This window comes from Apaloderma vittatum, unplaced genomic scaffold (genome assembly GCF_000703405.1).
Source record: "Apaloderma vittatum isolate BGI_N311 unplaced genomic scaffold, ASM70340v1 scaffold22025, whole genome shotgun sequence".
Lineage (NCBI taxonomy): Eukaryota > Metazoa > Chordata > Aves > Trogoniformes > Trogonidae > Apaloderma > Apaloderma vittatum.
In genome coordinates this window covers 62,894-74,352 of record NW_009719118.1, presented here as the reverse complement: position 1 = coordinate 74,352, position 11,459 = coordinate 62,894, and the positions used below count along the sequence as shown (strand labels likewise).

At 40.8% G+C, this 11,459-nt stretch overlaps 1 protein-coding gene across 1 annotated transcript in view; it reads right to left on the bottom strand.

Annotated features, from left to right (window-relative positions):
- Window positions 1-226: 226 nt before the first annotated feature.
- The window catches only part of ADAMTS18 (ADAM metallopeptidase with thrombospondin type 1 motif, 18), a 73,941-nt gene continuing 62,708 nt past the window's right edge, over window positions 227-11,459 (bottom strand). Inside the window, exons 18-22 of the mRNA XM_009870522.1 lie at window positions 9,426-9,630; window positions 6,477-6,668; window positions 5,890-6,102; window positions 4,394-4,541; window positions 227-741 (exon numbers count right to left, since the gene is read on the bottom strand). Of these exons, the coding sequence (XP_009868824.1) occupies window positions 626-741; window positions 4,394-4,541; window positions 5,890-6,102; window positions 6,477-6,668; window positions 9,426-9,630 (874 nt within the window). The 3' untranslated portion in view covers window positions 227-625. The remainder of the gene's footprint in view (window positions 742-4,393; window positions 4,542-5,889; window positions 6,103-6,476; window positions 6,669-9,425; window positions 9,631-11,459) is intronic.

Here is an 11,459-nt window from a genome sequence, read left to right as displayed (position 1 = left end):
ACATTAGCATGATGCAAAACTTGCTTTTCCAGCAGCAAGTCTAACAGAGAAGCACCATTTATCTTTGTAGTGCACTATTTACTTCTTGTGGTCACGCATGTGACACTGCCTTCTCCAGACAACAGGCGTTTGAATGTCTTTCTGTGGCAGCAAACAGCTCCTTACCCTGGGACAACAGAATCATAAACAAAGTATGAAAGGAACCGCTTTTGATAGTGTGATCTGTCATGCTGCCACGCTGTAACCTTCCTCCTCGAACTCCCAATCTCTTTTGCTTTGCTTTCTGGTAAATTAGCCAGAAGAGCCTTCCTTGCCTTAATTTCTTCCTCATAACGTATGACAGTGCAAAATGACACTTTTAAAGAAAGAACTGTCCCTCGAGTCTCAGTGTTCAAGTGATCCATAGTACCCTGTACTTTAGTGAGGTCAGCAAATAATGAAAAAAAGAAACATTCCTTTTTCAGCATCTATCCAACAATTACTGCACCTCCGACATTCCCTTAGAAAATTGTCTCTTCCATCAGTGGTTTATGTGGCACCATGTCTTGCCTCAAAGCAAAGTTAATTCCAATATAAATTGAAGAAGACAATCCTGTCACTGAAGGGTTCAGATAACACGCTGCTATCAGTTCTTCTTTGTGCATGATTTACAACATTGCTTGCCATAAAATTTGTGGTTACAGACACCATGCTGGGGTACCAGATGACACCAAGTGAAGAAATCCACACAAGAAGGATCATCTGAAGGAGACAAATCCAAGCAATCCAGTCAGACTGTGTTTTAGCAAGTCTACACATCAGGCAGTAGCTCTGCACACCTGTATGCTTTTGGCAATATTAAAAAGAAGATGGGTGACTCAATTAAAAGAATAGGAACAATTAACTAGCTGTCATCTCCAAAATGCTAGTTTGTTTTTTGATTTGTTGTTGAGATGTTTAATATATTAAGAGATCAGATTTGTTAATTTGATAGAGATAGAGCTAATATAATAGGAGGGTCAGAGGCTAAAGGAATTAAAAAAATTAGAGCATGCTTTGAAGTTCAGAAAACCAGGAGGAAGTGCCACTGTAGAGGATAAAAAAGTTATCTGTGTTTGTAATCTGCTTACAAAGGTGGTTCTGAAAGCAGGTACCTGTCCAAATGAACCCACTCCATGCTGGATGCTGCTTGTTGCCACCCACATCCCGTGGAGTTCACTTGCACCTCAGAGCAGTGTTGGCTTCGAGTGTATCCGCATGTACACCCGAAACACACGGAGATCTGAACGTGTGCACGCGTGTGCACAGAGTGCTCTGCTATGTGTTTGCATCCCAACGCTTTCTAGGGGGACTTATTTCTCTCTGACTATGCAGGCAGCCTCAGAAATCGCTCTTTTTAGACAGTTCAGTTAGGTGGCATGAATCAGGCTTTTAGGACTCTGATTATGCCATCTTAATTAACTGCAATGGGAAAGAGACAGGCTGACAGTGCTTAGTTCTGAAACGCTCAGCTTTTAATTACAAATACAAATAAACCATACTTTTCAATTAAGATTTTATTTCCCTTAAATTTATGTACAGATCATTTTTACACACAGCCCAGTTGCTTTAAAAACATTTCATAGCTGCTCCTTTCTACAGTTTTGCAGTGGATGCTTTATGTGTCTTTAAAAGAGCAGTGTGATGATTCATATGGATGATTTATAAACAAATTCACCACGTCTGAGAGTGCAGTAAGACATTTAAATGAGCTTTAGCAAAATTTATAGCTAAACTGAAATCTCCTGTGAGCATGGGAAAAGATTCCATTCGACTCTCAGAACTACTGTTTACATGGACAATAAAAGGAATTTACAAGGAGACAGTGAAGAAAAATCTAGCCACCGTTGTCTGCGTTCTCAGATCAGCTAAGCTGAGTCACAGAAGATAAATGCTCCCTCCCCTAGCAAAAACAACTACTTCGTATCCTGTGGGCCAGGAATCTTCTCTGTCTCTCTGAAGAAAATTCTTTTGATTAGTCACCACTTTGCTTTCTTTGATTTCCTTTTATATAATGGCAAAAGTGATTTTGTATGCCTTTATTTGAAAGCATAAGAAAATATTATAGTAATTTTTTTAAAAGATGCCAGTTTATTCCTCAGATTTTAAAAACATAAACCTATGTGTAAATGCTTAATTTCATATAAAGAAAATGCCATCCTTGAACAAAGTGTTGCCCAGGAACTAGTAAGCTCAGTACTGACCTGCAGCCTTCCCGCTCCACAGCGCTGCCTTTCTATTCTGAATTGTCAGTAGGGATGTAACTGGGAGTTCAGCACCAGCTTTCACCTTTATCTACTTACTGCCCATGACAGAATTTGCTGCCGGAAGGACCCAAAGCAGACAACAGACGAAAAACATGCACAGCACAAAGCAAGGGAAGCTGTTCTGATTAAGTCAGGAAGAAGCCCTCCTGCCATGGAAGGGTAAATTTTCAAAAATTACAAATTACTGTTTAAAAAAAAATAATAAGCACAGAGGAGGCAATGCTAATAAATCTTTATGCCCCTTTTGAAGATCAGAGTGCAATGCTAACATTACAGAAGTACGCCTGAAAATTTTACTCTTGGGACCTAATCCAAAGACCATTGGAATGAACACAAAGAGTCCCACGGACTTCAATGGGTGTGGATTGGGCTGTCAGTTCCTTATTTCTATTTACTCAAGTATTTATATGTTGTTTTAATTTTTGATTAATTTTCAGCAGCTGGATTTACTAGGAGTTATGGTGACCGTAACTGCATCTAACAGAGGGATGGAAATGACCCAGTTTGACTAGGCAAGTGTGTAAACCCTCCCTAAAACATTAGTTTCTTGACTATGATCACTGAGCTGGAGCTGCATGGCTGATGATAGAGACTGATTTGCTTCAATGTGATTCCAGCACAGCTGGTTCCCCCTCTTTTTGCTGTTTTAAACAGAAAGTTAGAGAACAGTGAAGAGATAATTGATCTCTAGAGCCTGACGACCCAGTTACAATAAAGGGGAAAGGGCTCCTGCAGATGTGAGGAGTGAGAGAAACAGGCCAAGGCCAAAATTAATAACAGGCATTGCTCCAGACATGACATGTAGCAGAGGAAGGCAAGGGTGAAAGAAAAGTGCTTGCTGTATCGTGATAGAAAAGGATGTAATACAGAAACTTCAAAGTACAGCAGAACTTTTTGGGAAGGTTAATTTGAAGTCTTAGGAACATTTGCGTATAAAACCAGCAGAACTATTTACTTTTCCCTTTTAGGACCATTCCATCTTTATATCCTTGTTTGGATTCACGTTCCCTGCTATATCAGTTTGATACCCTGCACGCCTGGAGTTGAAGCAGCAGACTGGTCTGCTAAGATATCACTGGGTGTTACAGGGTTTCTGTGCACAGCGAAGGGCAGGATCGGTACAGAAGAGGGGGGTGGTTGGCAAATGTCAATTTACAAGGAGCAGAGCTAGAGCTTGACCTTTGCTCCCAACTCTGTTACCACCTTTCTCTTGCAATCCAGCCTAGGTTTTATAGCGGTTACTTTAAGCTCACACTTTTAAAATGGTAATGAGACAGTTAATGTACAGTATTTTGAAAGTTAATGTTTAAAGTGGTTTAGCATACCTAGATAACTAGCCTTATATTGGACAAACCTAGACTTCCATGAGTTTTTTGCCCACAATTAAGAAGGAGCCACAAACTCTAACCAGCTTGTAAGCAAATATATGGGATAAGGCTAATGCACCGCCCTCCTTCCATGGTGGTTCTGAGAGAATTGCCCTTCCATCATTCAGCAAAACCCTTGCTCTGCCTGCTCCTCTAGAATTGCAAAACACACTGAAGAAGTGGAGACATACGGGTGAGGACAGAGCTTAACTTCATGTTCCCTGACCGCACATCATACACATGACAGCAGTATGGAGAGAAGTACATTTAGACAAAGCATTTTTGGACTCCCAGGATATGGGTGCAATCTGAGGCGTGGACAGACCTCAAAAGACTAAAAATAAATGGCAATTTCTTATTGCTTAGTTCAAAAGTCGCTATTTTTAATGATAAAACAATACCAGCATAGGATGCTTCTGTGTTATGCAACAAGACAGTATGAAGATGCAGCTCAGAACCAAAAGGTGTAACTTATGAATGAACTTTTTTAACATATCCCATTTTTAAAATCTGTGTCAGTTATACTTTCAGGTCTGCTCTAAGAGGGTTCACTTTGAGAAGAGAAATGCTGTAGTATCAGAGAGTAACTGTAAAGCTGGAAATTCTGGGGAAAAAAGTAGTTTATGAAGGAATATGTCAAATGCTAATCTTCAGTGGGTGTAACTGAAAAAGGTGATTTCTTTGCTGGGTGTAGACTTCTAAGCAACCAACCCCACTGCAGCGTGTAGTGCTGAGTTTTACCTCTTTTCACAGGGACTGGGCAGAAGTTAGTATTGCAAGCTCTCAGGACTGCTGGTTTCTGCTGGGGCAAGCACCCAGGAGCTGGTCTTCCTTGGCGCAGACACTGTACACTGCGGGTTTGCACTCCCCCTCCACATGTTACTGTACACTGTAGGGAGGAAAAAAAGTAAAAGCCATCTTTCATTCCAGAGACTCTCTAGGAGACTATGAAAGCCAAAGGAGTAACTTTCAGGGGCTTTGGATGAGACTTTCAAAGCAAGAGAAGTCAGGATTGGATGTGTTGCTGTTCAGCAAGCCCCATCAGGACGGACTTTTCAAAGATGTGCGCATCTGTTCTCCCTTCTGAAAGTCTGGTTATTTAAGGACTCCATTGAAAATTTGGTTTCTTACTTAGGTATCGAGACAGAAACTGAACATTTTAGAAAACCTGTTTCTGATTGTCTGCACTGATTTCTTTTGAACTCTGAGCCTCTGGGCCCAATCCTGCTGTCTGAACAAAGATGAAACTCCCATTGGAACCATAATTATGGCAGTATCTGGGGGAAAACACTGCGTTTGCAGGAAGATCTATGAAGTATTTTAAAATGAGTAAGCCTTTTACTTGTATGTGTTTCATGAAAAGTTGTCTTTAAGATAAATGTGATCATTTCCATCTGATTACAATTGTCAGGCATACATTGTTCATGTAAATGTTACTAAATGAGTGTGTGTTTCACTGATATGTGACTCATAAAGTAGATAAGTTCCAGAAATACAGAAGCTTGTTTGCAAGAATGTAGAAACAAATACAGACTGATCCCGTAATTAATCATAACATTTAGGGAATTCTGGGCAATTTGTGCAGATGCTCAAATACACCGTGCATATAGCTGTGTAATAGTTCAACCACAGTGCAGTTTGAAGAAGCCTGAGAAGAAAGGGTTGGAAGAAGTGGGGAATGTAGTGCCTCTCAAACATGAATAACAATTTTAGGAGACATTCTTCAGTTTCAAGACAAAGAAATGAGCTGCACCAAAGTACATGATGGATGTGGACCAGCCGCATCATGTTTCAGTGGCTGAGTAGTGCAACCTTCCTTAGGGAATGTCTACGTGCAGGAGACACCCATGGACTATTAGCACTGCAGGTATCTCCTCCATAGTATTGGACATTTGGCTACAGCACAACGTAAGACTAGAGGTAGCTTTAATCTAGCTTCCTTGGACTCACATTGCCATAGTCACAGGGGTGTGTTCTTCAGTGCTCTCTGATCCCAGCACTGCAGTGGCACCTCCTGATTACAGTGGGTACGTTGTCTGAGAGTCAGCAGTTACATTGCAGCTGTTTTGTTCTTTAATGCTGGGTACTGAAAAGCACTAGGGGATGCTGCTTGAGCTACTGTGTAGAGAAACTCACTCCTTTTGTAAATTCCATAAAAGTCAAGTCGTGAAATAATGCTAGAGAAAGAGTGCTAGCCAGGACAGGGAGAGAACGGTGAGGAAGTTTCCCATTCCTACCTGCTGCCAGGGTGAGGAATACCAGCCAGACATCACGTTATACAAGGTTTGCGAAGGACAGGCTCCCTTGTTACAAGCTTGTTCCAGGTCGGTGTTTGGTTTCTTGATGTTTCTACATCTTCTCTGAGGAAAGGTGATCAATTTCCCATGGATGCTTTTCTCACCGCATTTTAGTTCTCGCTTTTGTACACCTGGGCCGCAGGAGGCTGAGCACTGCAAAGGCAAAGTACTCCTTTTAAATCTGTAGAAATATATTCAGATAAAGGAGAATGTGCTATATGCAAGAGACTCCAAATTAAGCTAAACTGCAAAAAAATGTAACTAAAACTATAAAATCCACATTCTGTAATGTGTAAACTGAAATATGAATTGAAGTCAGCAAAAGTCCTGAAAAACAGGGACCCGTGCATGCATGTAGCTACATCTGGATGTAAAGAACTGTGTTTTCCTAGCAGCTTGCCTAGAACACCAGATTTTCAAAAGACAGCTCAGCTTTCCGCCCCCCATGTGATTTGTGTGTGTGTGTGTCCCCCTCAGTTGACATATCCAAGAGCAAGGCAGTGAGCCATGTAACCACACCACTTTACCTCACTCCAGGAAGAAATCACCCACTGGAGTCGGTCATTTTTGGGGCAGCGTCCGAGCACGCAGGTCTGCTGGGATTCAGGTTTATGGTCTCTGCTGCACATACTGTCAGGCAAGATTTCAACCTTGGGAGAACCAGTACTTTTGCAGTAGACATCCCGTTTCTTAACACCTCTCCCACAAGTCTTGGAACACTGTGATGGAAAGAAATATTCATTTGAACTAAAGGAAATGAAAATTGGCATTATTTGTATTTTACAGCAGAGCATAGAAACCACGCTGTGTAGCTGCCATTACAACATAAGTAAACTTGAAATACTATTGGTAAATAAGTAACAGGATCATCTGTTTGTCACTTCTAAAACATTGTTCTAAGTGCTTTCTTACTGTAACTATGAACTCTTAGAGTCCCCATGTAGAACAGATAAGTAATATCTCTCTTCCGTAGATGAGGTAAGTTGGACTTGTAAGCAAAATGCTTTTTTCCCTGGACAGTGTAGTTGAAAGCTCATCCTAACCTCCCATCGCAAAATCTCCCACGGCAAGATGTTCTCGGCTATTTGTTATTTTGTCCGCACCTTGGCCTAGAGGGATGAGATAGAGGCAGAGAAAACTACCCAGGGAATCTATATATAACTCCTTCATCAAATGCGTCTCACTACAAGACAGAATCTGATGCAGACCATGGTTAAGTTTAACCAAATTCTAATTGCCAAGATTACAGCTGAAGTTTAGGACAAGTCAACAGTGAATAAATACGCAATGTTCAACTGTGGTTCAGTTTAAAAGACATTCTAGAGTTTTCATTGCCTTAATGTACAACAGAATGAATGAAAGAGCTGTTTCCGATGAAATGAAGAAATAAATGGCCCTGAAGTAGAGCTGCCAGCTTTCTACCTTGTTGCACCCTCTTCTAATTGTTCTTCTTCTTCCTAGTAATTAACGCGCACATTCCAGAGCAGAATCCTGCACCAGCACTATCCCTATTCACACAGAATCACAGAATGTCAGAGGTTGGAAGGGACCTCGACAGATCATGTAGTGCAGCACCCTGCCAGAGCAGGATCACCTACAGCAGGTCACACAGGAACGCGTCCAGGCGGGTTTTGAATGTCTCCAGAGAAGGTGACTCCAAAACCTCCCTGGGCAGCCTGTGCCAGGGCTCTGGCACCCTCACAGTGAAAAAGCTTTTTCTAATATTTTTGTGGAACCTCCTATGTTCCAGCTTGTACCCATTGCCCCTTGTCCTGTCATTGGACATCGCTGAAAAGAGCCTGGCACTGTCCTCTTGACACTCACCCTTTACATATTTATAAACTTTAAATCACGTGTTCTTAAAAGATTTCTTAAAAGCAGAGTTGTACTGAGAAAGCAACAGATAGATCTGCATGCTGAAAATCTGTGGTTTAAATCTTTTCCCCCAAAAACCCAAACAACTTTCATTTCAAATTGCTCTGACTTGTGTAGAGGGGCTGGGTATTTTGCATTTTTTTTCCTCCTAACTCTCTGAGCCTGTGATATAACAGCTTTCAGGTGAATCTTAAAGTCTTCACTAACTTGTTCAACAGGCCTGTTCACCACATTTCAGCAAAATTTGTGAACCTAATTTTCATAGGCTTATTTGAAAATCCCAGCTTGAATTGTACACCTCCTAAAGCGGAGGAAAATGGATTTTTGTTAATTTCTTTTTTTAATGTTTTGTTTTAGAGGAAGGAATGTTTGAAAGTGTGAATGTGTTTTGAAGACTATTTTCTATCTTTTAAAGTATCTCATCATCATACCTGTATTTTATAATCTCCTGCCACACTACTGCTTCCTCCACGTACACTGAAAGAAAAAGTCTCTTTTTGAGTGTTAACTCTCAGTTACAATGGACTATTGAGTAGTTACTTGTCTGTCATCATACATTAAGGGCACTCCCCTGGAGAGGCCGTCTGTGTTTCTCAGCTGGGAATGCTTAGGTCAAGATGTTCCTGAACACCTGAAGAGTAACGGTACCAGGAAGCGGATGCACAAGTAATAGATTTTTCAGCTAATTTAAATCCACCTTGAATCTCACTAAATGAAGATGGAAAAATAAATATAACATAGCTACTCCTTTTGATATAAGTGTACTGTCAGCTCTCTCTTAAATCCCAGATTTCCCAATATTTCACTTATGCTTACATTAACAGTTCATAGCAGCATCAACAGTAGTAAAGACGGAGCAGAGATGAGCTTTGTGCAAGCAGGTGTGTGGGATTTAGCTCAGGCTGGTTTAATGTCAGGCGGTTCACAGGTTTGTAAAGTGCTCTGCTCAGGGGCCCTACGCCCCTCATGGCAAGTAACTGCAGCAGTACGCTACTTGCAGTAGAATAGTTACTATACCAAAGGCAAAAGTACAGAAGTGATTAATGGATGTGTAAATCACAGATTTATCAACCCACAGTTCACCGATGTGTGTGCATTAATATGCAACTGTAACCCAAATATTTCTTCATTCTTTGACTGCCTGTCATCTCTGAGAAAAGTTAATATTGCTGTGGGAAGTAATCTCATAGAGCCTTAAGTTATGAAACCAGGAAAAAAAAAGTCCTTTTATTTGTATGTACCAAAAAGGACATCATGTGTCCACTTCTGGCAAGCCCTCCTGTCCAAGCCTGCAGGAAGGCTAGTTAAAATACACACGTAGTTGGAGACATTCAAAACCTGCCTGGACGTGTTCCTGTGCGATCTACTGTAGGTGATCCTGCTCTGGCAGGAGGGCTGGACGAGATGATCTTTTGAGGTCCCTTCCAGCCCTGAACATTCTGTGATTCTGTGATTCTGTGATACATACCACACTAATAAATAGAGCCACTTGCAAAATACTGATCTTCACAAAGTTTGCACTGCTCTTCTTTTTGAGCAGAGTTTTTGGCAATAGTTGCATCACGCCAGCAGACAAAAATGTAAGTTTTTTTCCAAATTACCTGAGACCATAGGCCAGGGCTCCATTCGGGTGGGCAGTCCTGACTATTGCACATCTGCACCTGTGTAGGGGTGCTGACAGGACACAGGGAATGGGCCACTGCCTCCTCTCTTTGGAAAGCCCTTTTCTGCACACACTGAATGAGACGACTTTGTTGCCCTCCTCCGCAGGATTTGCTGCAAGCACTCCATTCACCTGTTGACCAGCTTAGAGGAGAAAATGCATGGTAGAAACATAGGACTCCAATTAGCTTTATAAAACCAGTACATATGAGCAACCTATCAAATGCGATTCCACCTGGCCTCCTCTCCTGATGTCCTGGTACCTGTTCAAGCAATTAAAAAGCCGTAGTTACATTTTTTCCTTTTTACATTTTTCAGAAGAAGGCAGAGGATGAAGACTCACCTAAGCTGATACAAGGGAAAGGCTGACATGGCAGGTAAAGAAACGGGTTGATTTAGCCAAGCGTGTGCCTCCCAATGCATTTGGGCATAGATACTCTCAGACTGAGTGACTCATGTGGGCATGGTGTCTCCAGGGGTATTGATATCAAACCTTACTGGCCTCTAATCACAAAAAAACCTTGCTTGCTAAAACCAGCAGTCCTGTAATTAGTATCTTGAGGTTTAAAACATCCTCAGACTAATAAATTTGGCAGAGAGATGATGTAGAATCTAAATAAAATAGAGGAAATTTAACCTGCAGCAGTTGGACAATCAGTACTCCAGTGATGGGCACACTTCAGGTGTGCATTGTGGCACTGAAATTACCCAGAGTCTAAAGAATTGTTGCCAAATGCTTAGGATAAGTTCAGTTTTGGAACGTCGATAGCTGCTCACTATTTCTATTATTGAAGCACTGAGTGAGTCCCCGGCCTTTGTAAAACACTTTGCAAATGTACAACCAGTTGCCTTTGTCCTTGAAGGCTTACCATGTAAGGTCATAAATAACAATTAGATAGGAAAAAAACAGAGGTAAAGAAACAAAGGAAATTATGATTGACTAAATGATTACTCGAGTTGTGAACTTACTCAGAGATCCAGTGGTGAAATTAGACTGAATATTTTAAAACAGCAGTTTCACATTTTTTTAATAATTGCTGCCACAGAAAAGGTTCTTGTCTCAAATCTGACTGCTTGGGCTTTCCTACTTCGATGGTTTCTCACGGCATCAGTCCTGTGACCACTGGAATAGCTGCTTACACACAGTTTTAATGACAAGAAAGCTTTCTCTTTTCTCTTACTGTGAGAAAGACAAACAGCATCTCATTTGTCTGTCTGTGTTCACATCTGCCTGAAAACAAAACCAATTTTAATTTGTAAAAATGTATTAAAAGCCTACTTTGGAAAAATCCCTTTGGGAATAGTAGAAATCCCAACTCTCAGTCTAGTAATTTCAGTAACTGCCAAAAGTAGTGGGAAACACAAAAAGCACTAATTGAAGGACAAAAAAAAATTAATGTGAAAAGTCAGTAGTTATGTAATCCCAGAACATGTCAGAAGTTTCCTTTCTGTCTGATTTATAAATATTTGGATTATTGCAATACAAACTTCTGGAAAAAAAATACAGTTTTAATCCATTTTACAACTTTTAATTAGTTTGCTTTGATGTTTCTGAAAACGGTGGTTGGTAGAACAACCAAAAGTGTTCATTTTAAGAGTTTATTCACCATAACTGCCCAGAAAGTTGTCCCTTCTCAGAAGAGAGGGAAATAAACCTACTTTAATGTCCTCTAGTATAGTGCCATTTTCCAAGATTAGCTGGGCTGTGATCCAAGAGTATCTTTCATTAGCTCAAATAACTAAATAATTATGACCAGATTTAGCAGCTCTGAAATCCAACAACAACAGTGAGCAGTACTGATGCCTTTCTGTGCTCTTTCTGTTGGGACAGTGGTTTGTTCCTACTCCGACTAATAAGTCTTTGTTCTTATGCAGTAATTATTCCACACTGACCTTTACAAGTCTGGAGCCTCTTTTGTGTCACAAAACTGACACGCTTCTATTTCATTATTCACCTATCTCTATAATTCACC